Below are 27,872 nucleotides of genomic sequence, written 5' to 3'. Positions count from 1 at the left end.
TCTTCCAACGTCTGATTTTTTTTTTAATCATAGGGAATGCGTGTTTCTAAGGTACATAAACTTTTGGGATTGACTGTATAGCCAATACATCCTTAAAATCTGGAGAATGACATACTACAATATCTTGCATTTTAATAGAATCAGCAATATGCGAGTTTTCGATAAATTCTAATGCAATTTTTTTTTACCAAATAAAGTAAGGATTTAGTTATGGTGGACGAAGATAGTTATAAAGCATTGAACATCGTCCAAGCTAGAGACCACCCAAGCTTATTCAAATTCGGTAAAACGATCACGAGAACGCGAGGAGTCAGCCTGTATTCATTGTTCAATCGTTACTGTCAATCCAGACCGGGAATGCAATTTCTATGGTAAAAGACAAGACCGTATACGAAATTATCGATAAGAATCTAAATAATTACTCCTCTTTGTCTTGTGAATATTCGTAGGAAGACGTTGCATCACCCAATGCGAAATCTTGCAGTACTTCAACAAAGATTAAAAGTACTGGATTTTTTCTTAAATCTGGATAATCACAGTGTCGTCGAAAACCTGTCGGCCTATCTGAGACACGTGTGTCGTTTAAACAATGCGATATTCGCCTGTTGTTCCGGTCCTCAAGCGAAAGTATCAAATTGGATTAAATTAGAAAAGGTAATTGCACATAAAATTGCTGTCTCGTCGTTCTGTCAACAAACGGAAGACGCATTCCTTTTCAGACCATCTCGAACCTTATTTGCATCGCCGACATATGTGGGGACCACGCGGGAGAAATAGAATTGTTTAAACGCATCGCCGATACCTTGACGACTGAGATCCAGCACATCAAGTACTTCATCGAGTACTTAGTAGATTTTGCCGAGAGCAGGAAGGAGGGGAATCTGGTAGTTAAAGAGAACGTCGATGCCCAGCTCGACGAACGTTTGTATACACGCGTTACACTCTTTTCTCGTTCGTTTGCCAATAAATCGCAGAGATAACGCGTTCTTCGTTTACCAGTGAATCACGTGCGACGCACATTGCCCGACTTGTTAACGCGAATGGGTGAGAAAGACATGCGGGAGTATCTTCCGCCTCTCGTCACCAATTGCAGAATGATTTATCTGCCGAACATTGGCTACGTATTGGCGATAAACAAATGGAACGTGACTCCGCCCGAAGACGCTACTTTTCCGAATTTAGAATTCAAGTTCACCATCAGCAACGTGAACTACTATAAAACTCCTACCACGAGAGGTGAATATTTTCGAAACTCGCCTTATCCACTTTAAAGATGGTGTCCACGATCAGTAATCATGATTTTTCACGACACGATACACAAGACGAATCTTAAGATTGTGGATCTTAATTGTGAAATTTCTCACGAATAGGTAAACACCCGCAATGTAATAAAATCTGATTTCATTTCAGAACTGGACGAGACCATCGGCGATATTGTACTGAGAATAGCAGTGCGTCGAAATCAAATCATGAAGAAGTTGGTACAGTACATAAAGAAGCATACTGGAACGATTTCGAGCATGATACAACTGTGCGCCGAGTTGGACACGTACGTGCTACATTACGATAACCGTTTCCTATTTTATTTCGTGCACAGAGTGGGACCGTCTGTTGTCGCGTGTTGCAGTTTGCTGGCGTTCTCGAAAGCAGCGCGTGATTACAATTACGTAAAACCGCGGCTGACGGAGGCGAAAATCATAGACGTGGTCGAGGGTCGTCACCCGTTGATGGAATGCGCGACCACTTTCGTGCCGAACGATATTCGCTCCGGAAATGGGAAGAGTTTGATCAAAGTTCTAACGGGGCCGAATTCTTCTGGAAAGAGCGTTTACTTGAAACAGATTGGGCTGACGGTCTTTATGGCTCATATTGGCTCGTACATACCCGCGAAGTCCGCGACGATAGGAATGGTGTCTCATATATTGACTCAGATGTCGAACACGGAAAGCATCGCATTGAACGCGAGCTCGTTCTTGCAAAATCTTAGACAGGTATTACATATATATTAAATAAATTGAAAAGATTCTGTTCTTAATTTTTTTATTTAATCGATACCATTCGATACATTGATTCAATTTTTCTTATCATCGCAAATAAAGAAGATATTTACTTTTTTCAAAACATATTAGCATATTAGATAGTGGTCCATTCTGTACATAATAAATTATGAGCTTCTATAAAATCGTGCTTCAAATAAAAAAATTATACTCAGTTACACAATGATGATACACGTGTCGGTGACACGATGTTACAAATAGATACGAACTTTCATAAATTGAAAAGCAAAGTAGAAAACGCAAGATATTCATTGGTTTCAGATCAATGTGATCCTACGCGCCTCTACGCCGAACTCGTTACTGATTTCGGACGAGCTAGATAGAGGAACATCTGAAAGTAGTGGAGTGGCGTTGGTCGCATCCGTGATAGATACTTTCGCCGAAAGAGGCGACGATTGTCCTCACGCGTTCTTCGCAACACACGCCCATGAAGTCATTCGAGTACTTCCGCAAACACCTCTCATCGAGATTCAGGTAAGATCGCTTTAGGATCTCTCGGAATCGAGTTTAATTCGAATCTCGACTCACAGACATTCGAGTACACGATCAGCGATGACGAATCCATGGTTTTCTTCTACCGATTAATAAATGGCAGCTCGAATCACAGCTTCGCGCATCACGTAGCGAACATGGCAGGACTGGACCAGGACGTAATTGATCGAGCATTGCAGGTAATTTGTTGCGTGACAATTACTTTATATGTTCTATATTACAATTCGAGTGATTGTAGGTATACACGAGTGTCAGACAACAGAAGTTACCACCGCCTGTTGCCAATCGGTTCGACAGGTAAACTGATTTGCCATGCAGATTCTCGATGTGAAGATTTAAAACGAAACGCACTTACTTGTTTTCAGGGTGAAACTTCTTCTTAATGAACTCGAGAGGGACAGGCAGATGGATTTGAAGAAATTGAAGATGTTGGTTAAACAAGCTGTATACCCAAAATAGTTTTAAAAAAAGTAATCGGTTTTTATTAGTAATTTAGTTCATTTTATTTCGATTCGTTTTTTTTTTATTACATTGATTGTCGAGATTTATGTTTTGTACGAGTGGGTAACGAAGGGAAGAGCCAACAGATAGTAACGTAGTGCAATTCCCAGGCATTCCTGGAATTGCACCATGTTACTATCTGCTGGCTCTTCCCTCCATCGATAACGATTCTTAATAAGAATTTCCCAAAGTTCGCTTATTACTTGCAAAAGTTACAAATCAACTCAATTAAAAACAATTTTATGTTATTAATAAACAAATGTTTTTTATTAAACTTTATTAACAAGGAGATCGACGAATACTCAGGAATAAATAAAATTGATTTAAATGATCGGCGTAAAAAAATAAAATAAAAGTACTTAAATTACACCCGTGGCTTTCCTATATTGACCAAAATGTTCTAAGTACTGCTGTATCGTGTCCAATGGTTGATAAATATCGTTCATCCGATTCTGTAAAATTATAATAAATTCGGATAAGTCTTACCTATTTTCGTTTATTATTTCATTGCTGTTGAACCTTCGTTACCTGTAAATACTGTGGGGCCTGATTGGATACGGTGGACCCAAGGAACCCTTGTAAGAATTCGCGCATCAATTCCCACGCACTTCCGGGGACAACGCAAGGTCTGTACTCCACCTATAACAAGAGAAAAACAAGAACGACGAAAGTTAACATTTATTTCCGAGGGGTAGGAAAATTATTTCTTGTTTCTTCAAAGAATTTCTTCCTTTCTTATTTCCTTTAAAGAACATAAAATATTTATGGTTCCAATTTAAGAAATGGGAATAAAATAGAAATTCATCGATTGATAATATTTCATATATTTTTATAGATTCCATACATTATATTTTCTGAAAATTTCATCTTTTTATAAATGCATGAAATCCGCAGTCTAGTTACGACTAACAGGTTTAATTTAATTGAATTATAAATAAGGGTAAGAGTTGCCACAACGAGCGTTAAATAGTAGTACTTTGCAGATGTAATGCATTGTTGGGGTTGCGAAAGGCGTGTAAATGGTATTATGACGTCACAGAAAGAGTGATAAACGAGGGGACTGTGATTATTACGTTCCTATACCATAACTAATTGAAACAACGCAACGTGTTTCAATGGGGGGTCGGTCGGAACGAGAGTTGATCGAGCTTCTTTTCGCTGTCCGTTTCTCTTTTCTTCGCGTTCGCTTTCGTTCACTGATCGAGATTATGCCCGGGAAGGGAACAGCTATCAGGGTAGATCTGATCAAGGTAGAAGATCTGATCTTGAAGATCTTTGAACGAATAGTAAATCCTTCTGGTTTTTAATTGCAAAGTAAATATAATTTTTACAAGCAGTGAGCTCATTAGTGGACTGCAGATTTTAAAAACATGATATCAGTTTAAAATATTCATTTTATATAAAAGTTTTTTTTATTGTAATAAAGCTTTGTCATATTGTAAATTAAAAAAAGCTTTTGATATTTTATATGCTTCATATGTTTCATGATGTTATATTCTATTCTTTTTTCTGTACAATTCTTTTTATGAATGTAGAGGCTATTTGTGAGCTACACATTTTTCAAGAAAGGGTGTAGAAAATTTGAAAATATTGCAACGACGGTATTATTTTCATGGGAAATAGTTGGCGATAATCTCTCTTGTGTGGAACGCGAGGTATAAAAGAGAAGCTTTGAGGAAGGGTGGTAGGAAGAAGGAACGTAAGTTATTGTGGTCCAACGGCGACGGTATTTTCCCGTAAAATTAATGGGCGAACTGAGGGTTTATTGTAACGTATTCGACGTCCTGGGAGGGTTCAAACACCGATACGAATGGCCAACAGATCGTGAGCCCTACTTTACAGCGTTTTTCCCTTGTAGAACATGAGGTATACTATTTTTCCACAGCATTTTCCTAATTCGAAAAAAATAAATAGTACATGCGATGCATAAGAATTCACAAAACATGAAAAGTAAATAATTATACGTCGCAGTGTTTAAACATTAAAAGAGATTTCTATTTGAAATTTTCTTTAAATGACGTCTCTAAACATTTTATTGAACACAATAATATTATATTATGTATTTATTAGTTATTATATAAAAATTATATGCGTGCACGCGTGCATAGCGACAAATCTCGCGTGGCGTGGCGTCGCATCGCGTCGAGTAGGGCCGAGCTGTCAATCGATATTGCACGGCCATCACGTGATCGGCAAGGCGTCCGGAAGTAGCGCAGGCTATTTTGCACAGTTACCAAGTTTAATCGGGAGTTAATTAGCTCTGCCGCGGTCCCTCCTCAGGGAACCCTCCTCGCTAACGAGTTTCGCGAAAATCACTGGGGCCAGACATCTGCCGCGATTATTAATTCAAACCGATTGTGCCGAAAGTTCTATCTCTTCTAGAGGAAGCGTTCCACAGAATGAAACAGATGCCTTCCGGTTTATGCTATATCCCGGGGCTAATTAGTTTTCCCGGGACGATCCATATCGCTTTTATCCATTTATTTAATCATTCAGATTAGAACTATTTTAATACCGAAGATACAGTTTTAATGCAGACGTAAGGAAAAAAGGGAGAAAATTTTATTGATAGGAGTAACAACCTGCAGATTTTATGTATTCATACAAAAATTGGATACGTGGAGAATGAATGTAAAAATGTACCTAATATGGGAAATAAAATATTTTTATCTAGTAGCTTTATTGACTTTACATCCGAGAGTGATTGAACATGAGAAAATAAATCGAAAATATGCAATAAAGTATTTTCATTTCACGTTCTGTTTTCGACAGAATCGACTTTAAATTTCTTCCCAATACATATACTTGCCTATGGTTAAACGAATCTCATTATCTTCAAAGACTAAAAGAAATCTAGACTTTATTTTTTAATGAATGTTCGCATATAAATTCGCAGTCAATGACGACGATGTGGTTACAGATTTATAGATTTTATAAATCTTTATATTTAACAAAGATAAATAAAGGAACATGAGTTTCTATAAAGACCAACCGTTTAATTTAGACTTACCTCGACCAGGACGCCTTTGAAGTTCTGATTAATCGTAACGCTGCCAAGTTTCACGCAGAAATCGCCGATCTCGAACCGAGGCCCCTTCGACTCTACCTTCTGCATTTTGTTCGTATAAATGCTGGACATTTTATACAGCAGCAAGTCGAAGAGACCATCGGCGATCAGTGGAACCATCTTATTGCCCGATTCCAAGATAGCAAACGCGGACGCTGGCTGCTCCGAATTGTGGAGAACGTGAAGTGTCCGCTGAACGCCTGAAACAAAAGTCGAATCGCGTGATCAGAAAAACAGTCTTATATCTAAAACTTTTTTATGTACTAGATTTCATGTAGCAAGTTCTTTCTCTGAACTGTTTCAAAGTCGTTTTTAATAACGTTTATTAAGCGTTTATCCTCCGGGCTAAAGTCTACATATGAAAGGAACAACTACGTAGATAGGTACAATGGGAGCGGAATCGTGAACAATGATGCGCATCCGCTTAGTATGCGGCAAGCTGTTCCTGTTTACATCGGCGCAACGTGCACGTGCATATAACATAACACGACCGAGAGCTAAACTTGGACGGAACTTGAAGTTCCACCGGGACCGACTTCCATCCACCCGCGTATAGCTCGTCGACTCGTATATGGCGTACGTATGTGTGTACGAATCCCCCGGACACGAAAACTATCGGGGCTACCCTGGACGGCGGCGATCTCCCTAGCCCCCGTCGCGTTTTCCGATAAATTTCGAATTCCTCAGACAGCTAGTTAACGAGAACTAATATCCGCGGTTACCCGATTCCTCCGGCTTCCTGCGCCGGAGCTTCTCGTCGGCTCAAACAAACTTCTCCGTCGGATATAATTAATAATAGTTTTTTAATTACTTGTCCGACTGATCAGGAAGTCCAAGTTTCATGTGAACGCAACATCGATCACTCGTTTCGTATTTATTGTATTTTAGGATGTATCGGAAATAACATAATTTTTACTAACTCTATCAAAGTGTATTTCATTTTCTCAGATTTTCGCGATGGTAAATTCAAATATAAATGGTTATTATAAAATTAATATTATTATATTAAATTGTTTCTTTTTCCTTTTACTGCAATTTTAAGGAAACAATTCAGTATTAGTTCTTATTTTAAGATTTATTGCATGATTTATTATACATATGTGCTTTAAGAATTTTCTTGAAACCATTTCGAAACAACTGATTTTAATAGAACGTTATGTATAACGAAATGCGTTCTCGCATTTCAATCAACCAGTTGGATGTAAACAATTATAGCGTTATCGGTGATTTCGCGTAATACGAGGGGATTATGAAGCCGATCGATCGCGAACGGACGCGATGATAATGTAGTTCGGCTGATACAGGGGGAATAATAAAATCGTACTGGGTATTGAATTATTCGAAATGGATATCTGACAGATCCGAAGCTGCCACTTCGTTAACGATAATAAGATTACCGTTTTCAGGTTTCAATTGATGAAATACCTTAATACGTGTATCAAATCTTATTCGTAATTTCTGACGAGCGGAAGTTTATCTAAAATACATTTATTAAACTATTACATTCTGCATAAAAATCCTAATTGATATTCTTCAAACTTTTCCATCTTCAATCTGATTTATAATAACAAACGATGAGACAAAACAGGATAGATTGTTTCTCGATTGGAAATAGCAAAGTTCAGAAGCAAACGACGTTCCATACACACGAATAATCTGTTTTTTCTCAAATTTCAGAGGTTTCTTATTTGATAAAATTTAGGCGAATTTTCTCCCATGGCGCAGTGAATTTCGCGTGTATCAGGGGGATTAATAACGGGCAGCGGAGTGAAACATACGACGTGCGAGCTCCGCTGAATATTCATAATTCAACCCCTCTCACCTGGTTCGTCCACCATAATAGCCGGCCGGCTATCGCCGCGCACGAACCTTGGCCGTATGAATTATTTATGGGGTAAATTACATTACTCCGCGGTCCGTCAAATGACAAAATTCATAATTGCAGATCGGCTGACTCGTGGACAGCTTTACGCGCATTAATTGTACACCACTTTACGCCATTATTTATTACCACCGGTTCAATTTACTACAATCAACCGGTCTCACCCTTCCCCTTCTTTACTTCGAAATTCTAAACAGACATTATGGGTTTATTATCAAAATTAGATTTTCATGTATTTATAAGAAAATTGGGTAATTGGAATTGAATAAATTATTGCTCTTAAACAAAATTCTTCTGTGACACATTTGCGACGGGCTCAACCATAAGTGGTACGTTCATCTCTTTCCCAAAGATTTCGCCATTGGTACATAATATATACAAGATTGTGAAAAATTATGAAAAACACACAAGCATTTCATAGTACGAACAGTAAATTCATCCCTCTTATCTACATCCCTTTAAAAATATTTCATTTTGGACACAATCGGTAACATTTGACCATAGAAAAGAAAGTACAAATATTTACAGAACATTGCTGCACTTTTCAAGATATTTCAATGACATACAATTTTAATTTAATATAACCGAGGATGCAGATTGCTAAAAAATCGAAATTTTACTACAAAGTAAAATAAACTTTAATTTCCTTATAGAATATTGATAAGCATTAATTGAGACCTGGGGGAGGGATGAAATATTTATTTCGGGGTCGTTGCCCCGGCGCCGATGATATTGTTATTACTCTATGATCGTTGGGGTCGCGCAGGGATCCGGGAGGGTGGACAGGGCTACAATTTGCGGCTCCTGCGGCGCCTGTACATCCGTGTTGCGATGCAGACGATGCGGAATGCGGCATGCAGCGCGTCACAGGGCCGTACGCCCGCGCTGGTGCGAATTATACCTCCCCCGGTAAGGGGAGCGAGACGCTTCTAATCAGACCGTTCATTAACGCGAATACTCGTTGCGCCTGTATTCGCACTGTTTTCGTCAAATGACGAACCGGAGCGGGTCACAGATTGGTCGAACGTCATCAATCATCTGCCGTTTCATCGACGGATCATTCCAAAAAATATTCCTGGTTTCCGAAATGTATTGGCATACTCGTGCAAATGTATTCATACTTTTATCATACTTTTGCTACACGTTTCTATTTTATTTATTTATTTATTTAATTCCAGGGACAGGAAATTCTATAATTAGACAGAAAATGAACATTCCATTTTCTACATTGAAATTACAAACGGTTTATTTTGCATAAAAATAGGCAATCTAATTATCGAAAACTAAGGAATGCAATATTTAATCAAAATCTTCTGGGACAGTGTTTATGCTGTTCATTTCTTTACACTTCTTTAAGATTCTTCCTCCTCTTCACAATCCTGTATTTTATCTGCGGCACAAGCGTTAATTCAGTCGGATCGGTTGATCCTCGCGTGGGACCGCGGCAGCTGTCTTTGTATCCGATTTTCAGTGGTCCGAAAACGCCGCGAACATTCCGGCACGGGTTCGCGGCCGCGAGAAATTATTAATGAAGCGTGTTACTATGTTTATGAAGCGGCGAATTATTTGCCCGATAAATCAGGCCCGAATTCCCGCCATAGCACGGGCCGCACCGACGAATTAATACGCGGCTCCTATCTCTAATTTATTGTCTTCGCGTATCGGCGATGCACTCGCTTGTATTGGGTCAACGGATCGCGTCGCTCCATTTGCTCTCAGGCGCCTGCGATATTACGAAATATATCGGCAGTGGATCAAAACAGAAAGACGTTTGTAGAGTTACTTGCATCTGTGAAGCTTCATACTTGTTTCACATTTCTAAAACCATATTATTTCAATTTCTACTTTATATAATTTAAGATCTATGGTTCAGATAAAAAAATAAATACTATGTGAAAAATCTGTTCCGCTTATTTTTAAAATTCTTTTAAGGTATCCCATTTTCCCCTAATTAAATCAAGACACTATTTGTTTAAACACTCTCTTTTCGATTCATCACAAGCAAATAAAAAAGATAATAACTGCCATTATATCGTAAGTTATACTAAAATAAACGAAATGTAATTATCGTGATTTGTGGAATAAGTAAGAAATTATAGGAAAGGGAGTGACCCCAGAAATCAAAGAGTTCCATGGAAAGTAAAATCGTCATCGGCATTTGGAAACCCAGGAACATTGCCGTGTTCGCTCGAGCGAAAGAGGCCAGAGAACAGCCGCAGGAACGTGAACCCGCGTCGAATTAAGAGCCGCAATAAAAAGCGATTTGAGGAGGATCCTTGCGGGTCGGGAGAACGGCCAGGGAAGGATTCAGCGTATCGGTCGCAGGAATGAATGCGGGATAAATTGCTCGACAATGAAGTCCCCGGCACCCCGCGCGCGCGGCCCGACCGTACGGGATTTTTCGTTTCGACCCCTGGATACCCGGCCGCGGCACAATGGTTCGGCCTGTTTGCGTCACGAGCCCCTAAAGCTCGAGGGGGCGGGGAAGGAGGGGTGGACTCTATCGCGTGCCTCCGTCAACGGAACGAATTCCCCGTAACGCCGGAACGGGATCACCGAGTGTCTGTCTGGCCGCCTCGCCGACGACGCTTTTCCCCGATTAATCTTCGACATCGACTTCAATTTGTCACGACTCTTTAAACCGACCGCTCGCTCTCCCGAGGACCGCCCTTCTTCTTGAAAGTCATCGAGGAGAGCGAGACGAAACCGATAGCCGTCTATCATTACGATTTTCCCTCACCGACAAATTCATTAAAGCCGATGATTTATTGGAAAATCGTCGGAGTCTTTAAGAACGCGGCTCGACCCATTAAACCCGTCTCCTATCGTAATTTCATGGATTTCATGCATTCACAGGATAGAAAATATGTCCGGGACATACAGAATATCGAAACATGATATTTTTAGAAGGTATATGAAATTCCTAGATTTAATTTTCTACGCTGACGCGGCGAATGCTTTGTCGAATTCCGCAGTCTATTAATCCTATTTCATAACGGGTTCCACGTAACGGTTAATTAATAGATCACAGGTATAGCGGATAGGAGAAACTATTTCGCATATCTGTTCGATTTGGACGTGACTCAAAGGGGTATAGCGGGTCGGGGAGGGTAGAGGCGGCTTATGAAATTAGAAGACGCAACAAACGCGAGCTCTTTATCGATCAGCCGAGCCGCTTAACTTCCCCGACATCGCTCCAACTTTCTCCTTAAGCTCTGACATTATTATCAAAGTCAATAGTTGGCCAACTATTCGAACAAATACCCCTGCGTTGTGTAATCGAAGAGGGAATGAGACACAGAACGAAAGAGAGAGAGAGAGAGAGAGAGGAAGGTATGAGAGAAGATCGCGTTTCGAGAGGGTCACTCTTCGTACCACCGACCAAACAGATTTGCGATCGCTTTATTAAAAGTTGCAGCTGCTACCGACCCGATCACCCATGCACCCAGCGAAAGTTTCTAAGCCACGCGAGAGCGTCCCTATGCCTATTGCAAAAAAAGCAACAAACTCCAGTGCGAGTATCTGCATTTCACTCTGCGAACCCGAGAGACGAGATTCCCGCCTCGTCAGCGAGTCCCGCTCTCGGGAACGGAGGGAACGCTTACGTACTTTCATCCACGAATTTCTTCGCCGAGCTCGATGAAAAGCAAAGCCGCAGTTTCATTAGGCCGGACCCATAACATCTGACAAGCAATCTAAGCAATTAGCCGAGTGGCCGGAGCACGCAATTAGGTCCGATTGACCCCGTGAAAAGCCGCAATGTTCGCCTGGCCATTCAGTCCCTCGTCCACCTACGCTTCGATGTTACAACGTCTGTACCGCGAGGCAAAGGGTTAGGACGTTGACAGGGGATTCCGTTCTGAAATCCACGTTGCGTATTCGCTTTGTACATCGAAATCCAATCGAGTTCATTAGCGGGTACAAGCATCGTGGGTCAATCCATATGATATTAGCCTAATCTTGCTATTATATAAACGGAAGGCGTTTGTTTGTACGTTGGCAAACATCTGAAGAAAGACTTAACTATTTACCAATCCGATGTAACTAATTTCCGTACAGGACCATCGTAACTGTTTTCATCTACGAACGAGCGTTGTCCCAAATTCGGTATAAATTAAAAGTCTGATCGCGGACTCACGTTGCGTAAAACATAAACGAGTGCGGAAAGTGAGCATCGAAGAGGAGAACGATGAGATTTCTCGTCGAAAACTGCTCCTCGGTCACGGTCCCGGGGGTTGCAACGGGCGAGGGGGGGAGAGGTATATCGGGGCGGGGGGTTGGGGGCGAGCCAGGGGGTTGCGCAGGGGGTTACCGTGCGCGATGCCACAGCCAACCGACGACGCCAGTATCTAGGGGGCTGTTTTCTCCCTCTCAGTTGGCCGCGATTCAGCGCCGGGTTAGGTGTTGTTTGTGTCCGACTCGTCGCGGCTACACCGCACCGGACAGACACGGGAACGAACCGACAGCGTCTCGTATAACGATTCTCACCCCGTCCCGATTCTCGGCCGCCTCTGCATCGCGTCGCTTTCACCTCCGCTCGGGACAAACCGATCGAATTTCGGAAGCAAAAAGTGAAGCTGCCACAACTGGGTCGGTCACGGTTACGAGGAAACAGAGATCGCTGGTAATACCCGTCGTCGAGTCAGTGATGCGAGTGGACCGTAGCCGTTATCGGATGCCCGGGATTCGTTGGATGCGTGATTTAACCGGCGGATGAGTTACGAACGTCGCAGATAATTGAGAGAGTTTACTGATCCCGAGAGACGGCCTGACGGCTCGAGGGAGATTCGATCGGGATCGCGACGCGGTGCGATAAATAAGTAACAACGCGACAGTTGCGGCGCGCACGGTGTTCCGGTGCATACCTACGAAAAGATTGATTGCGTTAAAGAGGAACTGCGTTCACTCGTTCCCGTCGCGATCCAGCTGCCAGCCACTCGAACAGGACGAATGCCGTTCGACCAGCAAATCGATTTCCCGCCACCCTTCCACGGATTAATTCCTACGAACGATACGATCACCCCTTGGTCTCGAATAAAAAACAGGATCTGAATCGTTCCTCGGATAGAAGTTTATCAGTGTGCATCGACGAACGTTGGTTCCCGGTGTCGACCTAAACCTGTCCATAACGATGTCCCTTGCGATCGTCGTCCGATAAAATCGAGTTTACCCGAGGCCTGAGACGACGCGGATGGAACAGGGTCAGGGCTATGGGAGTGTTGAACTGTCGGAAGCCGGGGAGAAAACTTGGCAGGTAGACGACGTCTCGAGGAAGCGGCCGCGTAGGACAATCGATAATTGGTAAAAGCCGATGTGCATTGGTCTCGCGTGTGCACACGGCTCGACGGGGGACGCATCTCCCTTGGCTGGCGTGTAATGCATCGTGAAAGGGTCGCGCTGCGTGCTCGAACAACGTCGCCGTTCATCGTCTGGAGTGCGCGCGCGATTTCCACGGCTCGGTGATGATCAACGTCCGTGTTTATCAAGCGAGATCGTTTTCATCCGGCGACGACGAGTTCGGGTTCGAGTGACCTGGATGAGAAGCTGTCCATCGATTGAAGCCGACGAGCCCTGTCCTCGCCACTTTCGACCGGCGAAAGCGGCGCAAAAGTAGTTTAAGCGATTCCCAGGTAGACGTTAATGGATCGTCGTTCAACCTTTTTTCTCTCTCGAACGATCCGTTCGAGTGACGCGGTTGATAATTTTCAATGGGATCATGGATCCGTCGACGGGCCGATACGAATTCATGCAAATATCATTCACATGTTTGACGACGTGCAATTATTGGGACAGTTAAACAGTAATGGAACCACGGTCCGATGAGTTTGCCGAATGTAAAGTTTGAATAATCAACGAGACACGATATTAATTACACTCGCGGAGGGGTTTCGAGCGTCGCCGATGAAAATATCGTCTCTGCTATTTTCGGAGGATACGTCTGTCGTAGGCAGGATTTTTACATATCTACAACGGCGGAGATGCAAGTCGCGCTCGAGTCAACATATCAGACGGATTTTTCTCGCATCTGCAACGGACAGGCATGAATATACGCTTCTAACCGTGAAAACGTTCTTCCATCCACGCGCTGCTTTATCAGCGAAACGAAATCCTGTGCACCCGCGGATGAGTACGTCCTATGCATCTATCAATTCATTTTTAAAAACTAGAAGAAGTTCCGACGTTCTGTAGAAAAAAAAAAAGGGAAAGCGCTGTTTCCCGGAACGGAAAAGAGGCCACGATATAATTTGATATAGGCGAGGAACGAGTTTCGGGGCAGACTCGATCGGGAAGGACGGAGAGCTGCGCAGCCGGTTTGAAAAACGTGTGTCGAACATGCATCGTTTTAGTAGGTCACCGGGGGGGATTATAAAGAAAAGTTCGTAACCGACGCGGCGAAACTTGAGGGACGTTCGTGGCGAGTGCATCGGCGGAAACAGGGTACATAAACGTCACCCTTGGCCATCTGCGGGCGTCCGCGTTTCGTCGACGATAAAAAAGAAACTTTTTGCACGCTCGAATCCACGAGTGCTCGAGGCAGAGGAAATACATATATGCATATGGTTAGAGGAAATGGTATCGTATGATGTCGATGTACATAGGTACGCGGATACGTTTCGAAGCGAAATGAAATCGTCGTCGCGTGACTCGCCGTGGACGAACTCGATGTCTGTACGGGGTGGCGCGTCTTGTTGAAACCGGGGCGAGGTGATTAATCGGCACTGCGGATACGTTCGCCGCTGACGAGTCGATGCGACCGGACTGCAACGGTTTTCGCCGACGTGAATTCTCGTCGGCTTCTTTTGGAGTCAACGATCCCACGGAACGGGTTTCAGTGCCCACCCCATGAAAAGGCAAGAACTTTTACGTTATCGAATCACGAACGAGAATCAATTTTATAATTATTTGTATCGAAATCTATTTAATGACGACATAGTTAAATGTACTCGAAGTAAATTTTCTTGCAAAAAGATCTTAAACGAAAAAGATTTGTTCCATATTTTCGAATATTTTTGTCACATTCAATCACCCTCTCCACGGTTGTACCGTGAATATTGAGACACTCTGTATAAAATGGAACAATGAAAAAGAAGTGAGAGTGATATGGTCAAGAATTATTCATTTGAAAAAAAAAGGGTAATGAATATACTTGGTGTTTGGCACAGATTTGAAGAAAATATCCAGCTTAGAGTGTGCAAAATTGGCACGAATGATCATTTGTCGCATTCTAATAACCGTACTTCGTACGGTGAATCTTCAATCCGATTCGAAGTTGAGAAACTTTTCAAATCATTTTTCTGTACTAGGAAACAGATGGTGTGCCATTTCTTTCTATTGTCATCTATTTTCACAAAACGAAGAAGCGTTCTCTATATGATTTAACTGGAGGATTATCGGCGAGCGAACCGTAGCCATCTTCCAGGCTATACAGAGAGAGAGAGCGAGAGAGAGAGAGAGAGAGGGGCTTTCGTTTCGCGTTGTACGGATCGATCGATGAATTTAATCTGCGCAAACAGCGGATGGTCTAGCGTTATCAATACCGACCACGGATCTGCGCTTCTTCCCCTTAGATTCACCGTTCCGCGACGACTGTTTGCGCTGCGGATCGTCCGCTGAAACCAGCTCTTCGATTATGCCTCCGAGAGATTCCATCACAGTTTCCCGATAGATTTTACATATCGGAGCCTCGAGACGTTTTGCGAAGTTGCTTGCAAACATTGGATTCTTTTCAAAATGAAAATAACGTCGGACCTCGATGACTGATATAATACAATTATCAAAGAAGCATAGTAGAAGGTTTAAGTTCTCGTGGTAAATCTGATTCACAGAGTCTATTTGCTCGATTGCATAATCGATTGCAGTTCACTAGACGCCGATCGTGGCATTGCCTCAGCTAGGAGTGGCCGATTCATCGACAAGGGTTTCTAGTATGCGGGTGACAGTTAAATTGTTTAACAATTACGTTCGCCAGCGAATGACTATCATCCGTCCGATCGACTACCGGCTATCAATCAGAGCATCGATTAACTCCGATCAACCAGATGTAACGAGCACATCGAACTGTCGAAAATACACCTTTCGCGGGTACTTGAATTTCGGTCCAATTCTCTTTTGATTTAAAAATAATAAAGCGAATAAGTAGATCGTGGACTTTTATATCTTTATAATAATTGCAAAATATAAATAAATAGAATATTAATAACTGAGTGCATATTTTAATAGTTAAACGACAATAGAAATTCCTGATTAAGATTTTAAACAATTTTCAAGTCTACAAATGAGGAGTTTAATTGTTCGCAGTGGAAAGTGTAATTTCGCTCCTGCCAAATGTTTCATCCTGCTCGCGTTTAGGTTTAGTCACAGCCCGGTGAACTTGGCCACGGGATTCCCTGCGGCGGCGCGGCGCGCGCTATAATTTGAATTAATTACCGACGCAGATACAATTGATTTAATGCGCGGCTTAATCTAGGCGCTGACACGTTCAGCGCGCGATGAGTTACGAGAATTCACGCACAAGACAGGATCCATTTACAGCTTGAGACATTTACAGATTGGCCGCGGTGCGTATCGTCGCGTGCCTTCCCCCTTGATTTCATTTCGAATTTCACGCTACTTTGTACGCGTGTCACGCTAAAAGTGATCCCCGTCGTTCGAGCAAATATTGTCCGAGAATCGTCCGGGAAATTCGTTCCGAGTTCTATAGAAAATGGCAACGCATTTAAATTTACATTTATTGATTTATTAAATTATTTATTAAATTATATTTTTTTCCACAATCGTTTTATTCTACGAATGTTTCTCGAAATTGTTACAAGGATTCGTTACTGTTTGCCGACGCGAACTCGCAGTTTCTACATTTTTATTCACCAAACGATTCACCTACTTTTATCATTCGAAAAAACCCCGGTCTACAATCACAGAGAAAACCATTGGAATACGAGTCTGTTAAAGCAGTAGAGCGTTCCAATAACAGATTCCACTTTATTTTCCACTCTAGCACAGGTGCATCCATTTACAGATTAAACCGCGTCACGTTGAGGCACGAGGGTGAAAATTCGTTGCTTCTTTCGGGGCTCCATTCTCTTTAAAAGGTTGCGCGTGATCCGAGCACACGTAGTCGCGAAACGGAGATTTGCCGGCGAATCGAACGCCGAGGACCGGAAGCGTTCTTGCGCGCTCGATAAATTCTCGATTTGTGGCCAGTGAGAATGTTTCGCAAAAGCTATTCACGCAATGACCGGAAGGAACGTTGGTTCACCGATAAGAATAATCGCGTTTTTTTTATAAAATGGGACAAATTATTATGAATTGCGTTCCTTAAAGATTTTTCCTTCTCAGTGGAAAATGTTTCTCATGCGGATTTTTATGCGAAATAAAACTTTTTTTATGTCAATTTAAAAAATAAAAGGTACATTGAGACTTGTTTCACTTTTCGAAAATAATAATGTGTTTATGTAAAAATGTAATGCATATTATGTGTTCTTTTATATTTTCTGCAGATACAGTTTTTATATTAATTGCATAATAACATTTTAATATTAGTAAAATGATAATAATTAAAATTCAATAATACAACTAGAAAAAGATTCTAATTTATAATAAGCAAATTGCTCTTATTCTGTTTTGCTTTCATCGGCTCGGTTGGAACTCGTCTTTAGGCTAGGTCAAGATCACCGTGCCGCGGTCAGAAAATTCGTCGACCTACCCTTTCGTTCCTCCGATACACTTTCACTGCATACGTGGTATGTCGTGCCTCGAATTTCATTTCATAAAATGTACAGACAGTATGTAAATTTTTTATCAACACTTTTCGTACTTTTTTCAAATTTCGTAATGATACCATAAATATTTTATTATGCACAAAGATTTGCAGTCCATTGATAATAATTCAAACTAAAGGTTTTTCTAGCTTTGTGTTTATAAAAAATATTTCACTGTTGTTGTTTAACGACAATTAATTATAACCAGAAGAATACAAGATTTCTTTACACTTTAGAGCTTCAGCTTAATCTTGAAATCTATTTTCTGTATAAATTGTTCTATTCCTCCTAGAACTTCTGATCACTAAGGCAATTTTTTTATTCGATGGCTAATTAAAAAAGGAACCAAGAAACAGAGAGGTAAAAAAAAAATAGTGAAGAGCGAACATAATTTGTCCCGGCTCGTTTGTGGGATTTGTGGCCGGGTTGTACGTACGCTGCGCGGCGAATAAAAGAGGAGGATCGGTCTTTGTGCTCGCTGGCAGCCAGCACAAAGTGTCCCTGTCGCTCGTACACAGGAATAAGTTATGAAACGACGGCTGGATAAAAACTTTTTGATCCCTCTTTCCTACAACGAGAGCTTCAAGCCGCACCCACGTCGTCTTCTCTCCCACCCTCGTTCCCCTTATATCTTCCTTGTCCGGGGGATCAAGGACCCGTTGCGATCGCCCGGCCAAGTTTCTCACCTGAATCGAATAACGTAGTCTGATTTGCATCGGCGACGAGACGCGATTGAAATTGCTCTCTGCGACTAGTACGATCAAATTTTGATTAATCAAGCGAATCTTTGATAAAACTGTCAAGACTTCTTTTTATTCTTTCTCGTATTGTATCAACGTAACTCCTGTCTGTCCATGATGATACGAAACGGTGATCGTATTATTAAGAGCTAAGGTAGCCATGTGACTTTTCTAACATTTTTCGGTAAAATTTCGATTTTTTATGGAGAGTTAAATCTGGTGTGCTCTGGTCTTGATTTCATTCAGAATAACCTTTTGGGTATAAAATTGCTTATAACCAAAGGCATTGTAACTTCGATTTCTGTAACGTTTATATTACTAAATGTCAGCATATTTTTACTTGACAACCTAAGAATTTTCTTATTATAAGGACGAAAAATATAGTCTCGTAAAACCATAATTTTGACTAATTTTTAACGTAAATTTTGACTTAATTTTATACGTACTATTGACATAATGACTTAACTCTCGAAGTCTACCACCTTAAACGTTGTATAAATCATACATAAATGCATATTAAATCTTGAATTTCTGCATTAAAATTTTAACTCAAATAGTAGAACAGCAAAGTAACAACAGAGACACAGAACACAGAACAAATTATATTTTCATATAATTATAAATCTAATATATACTAAGAGTTACGAACGATATAATATACATATGTACAAGTGCGTGTGTAACGATGATACGATACGAGAATATGACAGACGTAGATACGTATTTTAATCCGTGGGTATAATTACTGTAAATTGAATTTCGCGCGGGGTAGCAGGAGGGAAGGGACGCAGCGGGTGCGTCGGGTGAGTTATCGCCGGTTGCCAGGAACAGGAACAGGGCCGGGACCGGACATCGTGACCCGATATTTGCGCCGGAACGCTGCCGATATTGGCATCGCTCCGGCCTCTCAGAAACGAAGAACAATAGGAGCACCGGCGTGTGTCCCGGCGCACCAACGCTATCTAACCGGCACATTGCACCGCGGCCCCCTTTCGCTTTTGCTTTTGCTCAACTTTCCGGCGAGTTTCTCCCCTCGATCGTGCCGCGCCACGCCGCCGGTGCCGTGAACCAGCACCCTCGATACACCGACGACGCGCCCACCCACCCTGACCTTCGTGAAACGCGAAAACGATCGCGTCGTGCGCGAAAATAGAGTCGCGATACGGGTCAGCGTTTCCCTTGCACCTATCTGCATACATTTCTGACCGTGTACACGGTCCAATTGAGCGCACAGATTTTGTATCCAAGATAAAGTAAACAGTATACGATTATGCAGTTTGTTTTATCTAGAGAATGAGAAACTGTAGAAGTTGAAATGATCTTGTTTCTCATTCTAATAGTAAACGGCCCAATTTCTGTTCAGATAACAATTTCTACTCACTGTTTTTTTTTATGTCATTTTATACATAATTATAAGCCAGTGGGTAGAAATTGTTACATGAAAATTGGGGCATTTAGTATATTCCACATTTGGATCATGAGTTAATGTACCAGATATCGAGAGTCATTAGACGAGTTTGAACGAGCAAAAATAATTATGAACAAGCATGAATAATCAAAGAAAGTTGTCTTGTGTGAAATTTCAATGATTCACAATTAAGATCAATAGAATTTCATCAGGGCTAAAAATATTGTTTACAACTCATATTCGTCTTCTTTTAGTCTGTCAGTTAAAATTCCAAATTATTTGTGATGCCAAATTCCGATTATGTTCACTTCGAATAACTTTGAAAGTATTTATTGTACGATACAAATGTTTAAACAAATGCATGGAGAGAAACGTGCAGTCTGATGATTTGTTTCTCTTCTTTCTTTTTTTGTCGAGATATCTGAGTAAAAAAAGTATTATAGCAATAAGGAGTTAAAATTAATAGTTCATAAAATATTTATTATACGAGTCATTCGAAGTTATGTTACGAGACTCACCCTGTTACTATTATTAATTTTGTTTTATCTACGGAATGGAAAACCATAGAAGTTGAAATGACCCTTAATTCTAATCTCTATTCGTTAATCTAGGCGATATCAAGGTTTCCACGTTCGACGTGACAGAAATCGTGAAACAACCCCGCGTGTAATATCCGTGTCCGGTTTCATGGCTCAGTCGAGACGTTCCGTACGAGAAAATATTATTAAGCGGCACCAGCCGGGAGAATTTTTGCATGCACAGCCAGCGCGCAACGGGTGACGTTCGCATCGTCCGGGGTACTAATGGACTGCGACGTTTTTACAGCGAGGACTAAAAGCTCCGGCCCATAAAAGTGACGTTTCGCGTGCGAGCTATTTATTCTTCGCGCACTCACCGCGTTATTGCTCGTCGCGCGATAAGTCGCGAGCGCCGCGATCTCCCGTTCGATCGAGTTCCGACGACGCCTTTCTCATTTTTCCAGACGTCCGTAGTTGAAATTTCAATAGATATCAAACAGAATCCTCGTTGAGGACGTAAAAAGGACTTTTCATTACGAGCTTTTATGCATAGTAAAACCGAGAGTGGGTTCCGAAGGAAAAACTGGTGAGCGCAAACAGGCCGACGCTGAAATTTTTCTCACCGCGTCGGAGAAACCTCGGAGTTCCGCGACATCTTTCAAATACGATTACCCGCGTTAGCCAAGTTAACGTCCGTCCATCCATCCACCTATGCGGCGTTAAACGCTCTCGAAGGAAGATTCGCGTTTTCTATCGTGCAATAAAATCCGCGTCACACTTTCGTGCTTCGCCTCGGTCCTTTCATATGTAAATACACCGAGTCGTTCGTATTTGCGCGCGATCATCCGCGCTCAATAACCAATTACGTTGCCGTTTTCACGATGAAATATTATCGAAAAAGAGAGAAGAGTAAAAAAAAAAAAAACGAAAAAAGAAAAACAGCTAGATCTCTTGCGAAAGCCGCGATGATTTTCCATATTTTATCGGATACGCCTTGAAACGCGCGCCGGATTCTGGGGGAACGGAGGAGAGGTCCCGTGATTTGTATGTAAAAATAGCCCGTGAATATGCATACCGTGGTACTCGTTCCCGAGATACGGGGTCTCTAAAATGATTTTTCACGTCGGGGATAGCCGAACGCGGCCGGGCACCTTGGAATTCAGCGATTCCGAGAGGAGAATAAGGATCGACTTGGCAGAACGAGCGCATTCTCGCGCCGCGCGCTGGCTCGGGCATAATGGAACTAAGGTCAGAGACACAAGATCGCGAGCCAGTTCCCGAGAACAACTCGGACAGATGTTCCTCGATAACTACCCTCTTCATGCGACTCGCGTACCGCCGTTTAGAGACCTGAGCGAAGTTCATTCCTCTTCGCAGGTAGCTGTTCTCTACATTCTTTTATTGTGTCTCGTTAAGAAAATTGAGTGGGACATTGCGCGAAGTTCGATTATCTTATAGCACCTCAATAAACTGCGGTTGAAGTAATTATTCGCGTTATCAGTAAGATTTTATTAGTGGAAGCAAAAAATTCGCATTCGTGGAAAGTATTTTCCCATTCGATCTTTTTGCTTGTTTCATCTTTGCGATTCATCTTTAGGACCTGAATAAAAATCAAGAGTTTGTTTGGTCGTTTAAATAAATTTCTTTTAAACTAAGTGCCATGAGAGTTCAGGTAGACACATTGTATGAGAAAAGAAATTTAACGGTTCGAGAAAATGAATTCTGCTAATTCGAATGTGTCTTCTCTGAGAGATTTCCCTGGAATTCCTTCCAGTCACGTCGGTTTCTTGAGGTCGAGATAGGGAACCTGTTCTTTTCGCAAAACACGCCTCTCGCTCGTTCCGATTACCTCTAATAGAGGCATGTCTGTTTTCCGCGAATTTCTGATTCTCGTTCGTGGTTCCGCGTGATCGATACCTGATCGAATAGACGCCGAAACAGGGGATGTTTTCCACAGAAGGGGAACGTCCTGAGGAGGAAGGTCTCGAACCTCGGCGGAAGGAAGGAAGCCGTGTCCGGGTGACCCAAATGCGCACGCGACACAAATTCCCAAAGGGAGAGAAAAACGAACGACAATAATGAGTAGACCAGAGATTAACTACAACCTCGACAATAAACACGTAAGACTGAGGATCGATTAGACGGAAGTAGAGAACGAAATAACCGAAACGGCTGTAAGAAAAAAGGAGATCACCTAGCTAGAAGAATCTTCGAAGAGATCGTATACATATTTTTGAATCGGGGAGAGCAGGGGAAGGACTTTTGCTTTGAAAAGGGGAGGAATGCTCGGGAGAGACTTCATCGCGCCTTCCCTCGCAGGAGTTTCTGATTGAGAAAAACACGGTGTACTCGGGATCGCAGAAACGAAGAGATGTCTCTTAATCACAGATATTACGTAAGTATCAAGCATGATTTCCTTGAAAGCTTTCGCATCGTTTCTATCTTTAAGAGGCAGAACTAGTTTTTTTAGCATTCTCAATGCAATGAAACATTGCTTCGAATTCCGACTTCATGGAAATTAGAAAAAATAAGAAACGATTAGAGTACAGATCGAAAGGAATCAATAAATTTTATGTACTTTTGTTTTCTCGGCTAATAAACTTTTATTTTAACCATTAACTATTATTTATATGTATTATGTTAGGCTTCTTGTTAGTGTTGAAATCTGAAGTAATCTAATCAACGTTTTAAGTACCAAAACATTTATTCAGATCTTTACGACGTCGAATTCCAGTTACCAACAATTCATGATCTACTTTCACGACATGTAATTTATTATATGATTTATGTATAATGATATAATGCTTGCCCGTTCGTTAATGGTATGAAATACGATAGGAGGTATGATACAACTGGATACGCGCCTTATGGCGTGGTTAACTTCGAAAGAAATGAAGGATCTCCGGTGCTCGTCTATCGAACGTGGCTAAGAGAGCTACGCTCTGATAAACGTTATTCCAGTTCCGATAATATTTCTTCTTCGCGGCATAGCCACGAAGGCGGTTAAGATGTTTTCGCGGATTGGTAGGAACCTTTGTTATTTCCCTCCCCGGTTCCTTAGGCAAGAACTTTTCAGCCTTAAGAGCCCCGAAGGAGTTGCCGGCGACTGGAAAGTCGGTTACTGGGTTGAAATCGTTCCCCGAAAGCGAAAGACAAACGCTGTTGGCGCGGTTTTAAGTAAAATATTCGCTGATGGCTCCAGCGTCACCGGTGGACGGTAATCGACCGTAGAATCCACTGTCAGTCAGGAATACGTTGGATTCTTTATCAAAATCGGTGCTCCGTTCTAAAATCATTCCAACATGCAAGCAAACCTTTGGTTTGTTCCCATGGACTGATTCGTTTTTCAATGTTTCACGAAACGTTTCAAACTTCGATTCCTTTTTTTAAGTACGCTGTCACGGGATTAATCGCGTGATACTTTCATCCGTCCTTCCCTTTGTGTCCCGGCGAAGAAAAACCTCGTTGTTTTAATATCCCGCCTCTCTCTGTCGCGTTATTAGCTCGCGAAATTCTGTTACGCGCCTCGCGACACGCTCGGCGTTAAAAGCACGGCAGCGCGAGCACGGTTGATGCTTCGGGACACCAGCCATCGCGTAGTAGACGATAAATTACAGCCCAAAGGATCGCGGCATCCTACACACGCGCATGGGTCTGATCCAGTCACAAGGATCCTCTGTCGTAACAGAGTTAAAGCGGAACGCGTCACGCTTCCCGCTCCACTAACTGTACGCGCGCCGTCTCCTCTATTTTCCGTCCTTTCAACGTTATATTAACATTTCGTTTCACTGGTAAAACGAATTTTTTATAAAAACGCGGGGGATCTAGTTAAAATTGTAATTACGTTCATATATAGTATAGAAATTTCTAAAGTTTTCAGATCATAAAATTACATGTGAATTTCTTTCTATCTGGCGCAGATTAAAGGGAAATGCATTTCTCAACTTTTATTTATTCTTATTATTATTTTATTATGTTGTGAATGTTCAAATTATTTCCAGATTCTTAGAAACGATAAGAATCTAAAGATTTTCTTTTACGTCGATAATTCAACTTCGCACAGACAATTATCCCTTCCTCGTTCGTTATAAAAATCCTTTATATGCAAAATTGAATAATTTCGGAGGAGTAGAAATTATTCTCACAAAGATAAGGTTTCCACACGCGAAGGAACGTCTCGGGATAAATAGATTGGATAAATTTCGCTGACCTCTTGCCTCGATATAATCTATCAATGCCAGGCTCGTTATTGCCTCCTCTTTCGCGCGCTTCGAATTTCTGCGTGGATATTACGTTGTAATAAAGAATAAATGAATGCAACAGGAAGTTGCGCGCCCGTAAAAGAGAACCTCCTGTCTTGCGTACGACTATTATACCGAGAGATCTCAGTAGCCGTTCCGCGTAACGACGAATGAAAATGAAACAATAAACTTAAAACGACGCGTGCGTTAAGTGAGCGAGCAGTGAGTTAAGTGGCTCGAATCTGACCAATAAGTTAGGAAACGAGGCTGCGATTTGTCAGTGGTCCGTGGGACCTACCGCATTGTAAACGCAATAAATCTGAGGCTAGGGTGGGGCCCTTGGCACCCCGGCGCGGGAGAAAAACAGTTTTTCTAGGCCAACGGGCTTCGAAAGCAATCTCGATTCGGTATATTCCAAGTCGTGTTATTATACATCCGCCTTGGAATTGGTCGAATCGAATTCCATGTCAGAATTTATAGCGCGCGTATAAAAGTTGCTCGATCGCATTACGCAATGTATCCAATCTACAGTTCTTGTCTGAAGTTCAGATTTATTTGTTTCCATTCGTTCCTTTTCTTCATCAATACGTTTCACGTTACTTAAGGTTGCATGAAACGTAGGATCTCTGCTAAAAGTTTGATAAATGTGACAAAACGCTATGTCCAATATTTGGAGAAATAAACTTTTCATATTTACAGAGGAGTAAGGTTTATAAAATTGTTTCTTTTTTTAAGTCACAGGCAATGTTTAGTATCTAATGTGCTAATATATGGTTTTGCCACTGTTTGATCATTTTTCTATGTGCACATTATTTGATTCATTACTGCGATATTAGAGTTATTGCTAGGTGGTTATGATGCGAAAGGTGGGATTAATCAAATAAGAGCCGTGTCTTCATTAAATAAATACGATGACCGCGTTTATTCATAGCGGTAGCTCGCGTTTCTCGAGTGAGAATCGCACGTGCGCTATACCTCGTTTTGTTCTTGGTCGAACCATCGACCGTACTGAATCATCTCTCCCCTGTTCGCATAACGCCCACATGACTATTTTTCCTATGGTTGTCGCATTTTTGTTGCCACTATCGAGATGCATCGCCTTGCTCCGCAAGCTTTTTGCAACTAGCGAATCAATCCACTCGTTCTTCGCTTGTAATCTCTTGTTCCCCTTTAGGTGCGTATCATCCTCGTATCGCGCTATGGATTACCATTCATAAGTCTTGTGACGCATTATAAAAAATATAGAATGAGTACTGCAAATAATTCTTATGTAATTCTTAATACTCTTAAAGTAACAGCAACTGGTTCTTAAATAATGATATAATAAATGATATGATGATCTCGTATAATACTCATTCTATATGTTTTATAATACGTCATAAGACTTATGGTTGACTTATGAATTAAATAAGAATTATTTACAATAACTTTTGCATTTAAAATATCTTAGAAAAATGAATTGTGATTTAGACTAAAATGCTCGAGTGCATCAATTCGATAAGCACTATAAAAAAATATATATATTTTTATTACATGAATTTTTATTATAGCCAATGATGAATATAGATTATATGTTGATATACAATTTCAATTGTCATCCAAGATTGCACTCCATTATTTATCGATTTGAAAAAATACGATGACAATTGTCATCAACCTGCAGATTGAGAATGATTATTTCGAGATAGTCGATTGGATGACAAATTGAACGACAGGTTTGGACGAGGCATTCTCTTTAACGTGACAAGTTGATTGTTCGAACGTCGGAGAAAGTTGTTACTTTCTTATTCAATAAACATAGTGGTTGTGCAATGCGTTTCATGATACACGTTATAGGATGATTAATCGATGAATAATTGATCTCGAGAGTGCCAATGGAATTCTCGTAATTTAGCTACGAAAAGGAAGACTAATCGTCTGACAAATAATTCTCTTTGAAATTGCTTTTACCGAGTCTATTTCGCTCACACGCGAGTGGAGATTTTGAAAAAATGATCAGTCGATTTGCAACAGTTCGATTTCTATTAGGCTATGAAATGTCGCCATTCTGGAAATATCATTTATTATACTTTTGTATTAATGTTCGCTGTGAAGCAAATTGAAAGCGAAATATTTTGGTATGCATCAATAAAATTGCATTACAATTAGATATCATAACTAGGGTAATTGCAGTATTAGTCGATGTTGTAATAAATCTCAAAATGTAATTGCTACAAAAGATAATGAAATAGCGTGACTAACAACAACAAGTCATTTCTATTTGCTAAGAGAGAAAAACGAGATGAAATCATATTGCAGTGTTTAAATTCTGTCGTGTCGAAGATAACATTACACATGCACGAACACAATACTTCCTGATAAAATACAAGTCTATAACTAAGCCGGCTGAATTTGTTACGTTCGAAGATGTAAAGCCGAGCTTATGCAACGTGAATTTCTTCTCTCGAGATAGGAGCAAGAATTAGTTCGACTTCGCTGACATTTGTACAACTCTGACTTCTTACGCCATTCGGCAGTAATTCACTCTATACCTGACGGCCGTCAACAAGTTCTAAACGAGTGAAATCGTCGTCGAATTCAGAGATCAGTTTAATCAGACGGTTGGTCCACTTATCCTCGGCATTTAATCAATAAAACGGCACGAGAAATGAAATTCTACAAGAATAAAAAAATGAAAGTACAGCTATGAAAATAATAACGAATCGCGGTTTTATAATAATTCCGCCGGCTGTTAAAGCTCGACGAGAAACTTGAGAAGTCCTTCAATCTCGATTTAGTCGGCGCAATCAATTCCTCGGCCGCGAAGAAAGCAGCTGCGGCCGCGATTTTATTTGCCTCGCGCGCAATAAACCGACGGAATCGAATACATTTAAATAACGGTCTGTCTCGCGTATCGATCGCCGGGCAAGGATCGACGCGGTTCCTTATCAGGAGGATCGAGTTAAATCGTTAAAGGAAGTATACGCAGAGGCTTGTCGAAGTAATTTATTATTGCCGCGGGCCCCGGATTTATTGTGAAGTTTCGACGAAGTGGAAAACTTCTCGGTTTTCCCAAGCTGGCTAAACTAGAGTCGATCGGTTCGGCTATCGGGGAAGATGTACCTTTTAATGAGATTTCCCTGTTCCCTCTGTTTTCGTCGGATTCACAAGAATCTTCGAAAGTTTCTTTCATTCGAAGTTCATTCGGTGGGTCACGATTCGATTTCTT

General features: G+C 41.3%; 3 protein-coding genes across 4 annotated transcripts in view; 2 read left to right on the top strand and 1 right to left on the bottom strand.

The window, feature by feature from the left end:
- LOC108622818 (mutS protein homolog 5-like) overlaps positions 1-3,021 on the top strand; it is a 4,403-nt gene extending 1,382 nt beyond the window's left edge. The window contains exons 2-11 of the mRNA XM_026811758.1: positions 198-371; positions 450-654; positions 720-921; positions 1,000-1,236; positions 1,411-1,549; positions 1,628-1,991; positions 2,319-2,531; positions 2,588-2,728; positions 2,788-2,846; positions 2,915-3,021. Coding sequence (XP_026667559.1) covers positions 198-371; positions 450-654; positions 720-921; positions 1,000-1,236; positions 1,411-1,549; positions 1,628-1,991; positions 2,319-2,531; positions 2,588-2,728; positions 2,788-2,846; positions 2,915-3,008 — 1,828 coding nt within the window. The 3' untranslated portion in view covers positions 3,009-3,021. The remainder of the gene's footprint in view (positions 1-197; positions 372-449; positions 655-719; positions 922-999; positions 1,237-1,410; positions 1,550-1,627; positions 1,992-2,318; positions 2,532-2,587; positions 2,729-2,787; positions 2,847-2,914) is intronic.
- A 300-nt stretch (positions 3,022-3,321) lies between these two features.
- The window catches only part of LOC108622841 (Mediator complex subunit 20), a 100,894-nt gene continuing 76,343 nt past the window's right edge, over positions 3,322-27,872 (bottom strand). The window contains exons 1-4 of one of the 2 annotated variants that reach the window (XM_018020945.2): positions 12,138-12,192; positions 6,061-6,317; positions 3,579-3,689; positions 3,322-3,502 (exon numbers count right to left, since the gene is read on the bottom strand). In XM_018020945.2, the coding sequence (XP_017876434.1) occupies positions 3,410-3,502; positions 3,579-3,689; positions 6,061-6,317; positions 12,138-12,174 (498 nt within the window). In that variant the 5' untranslated portion in view covers positions 12,175-12,192 and the 3' untranslated portion in view covers positions 3,322-3,409. Of the gene's footprint in view, positions 3,503-3,578; positions 3,690-6,060; positions 6,318-12,137; positions 12,193-27,872 lie in introns of those variants that run through there. The other variant, XM_018020943.2, reaches the window with a different exon arrangement.
- The window catches only part of LOC108622840 (facilitated trehalose transporter Tret1-2 homolog), a 75,095-nt gene continuing 69,607 nt past the window's right edge, over positions 22,385-27,872 (top strand). Inside the window, exon 1 of the mRNA XM_018020942.2 lies at positions 22,385-22,818. Coding sequence (XP_017876431.1) covers positions 22,795-22,818 — 24 coding nt within the window. The 5' untranslated portion in view covers positions 22,385-22,794. The remainder of the gene's footprint in view (positions 22,819-27,872) is intronic.

Source organism: Ceratina calcarata, unplaced genomic scaffold (assembly GCF_001652005.2).
Source record: "Ceratina calcarata isolate Rehan_Ccalc_2016 unplaced genomic scaffold, ASM165200v1 scaffold246.2, whole genome shotgun sequence".
NCBI lineage: Eukaryota > Metazoa > Arthropoda > Insecta > Hymenoptera > Apidae > Ceratina > Ceratina calcarata.
The sequence above is the reverse complement of the archived record's forward strand: the minus strand, read 5'-3'. Positions and strand labels throughout refer to the sequence as shown.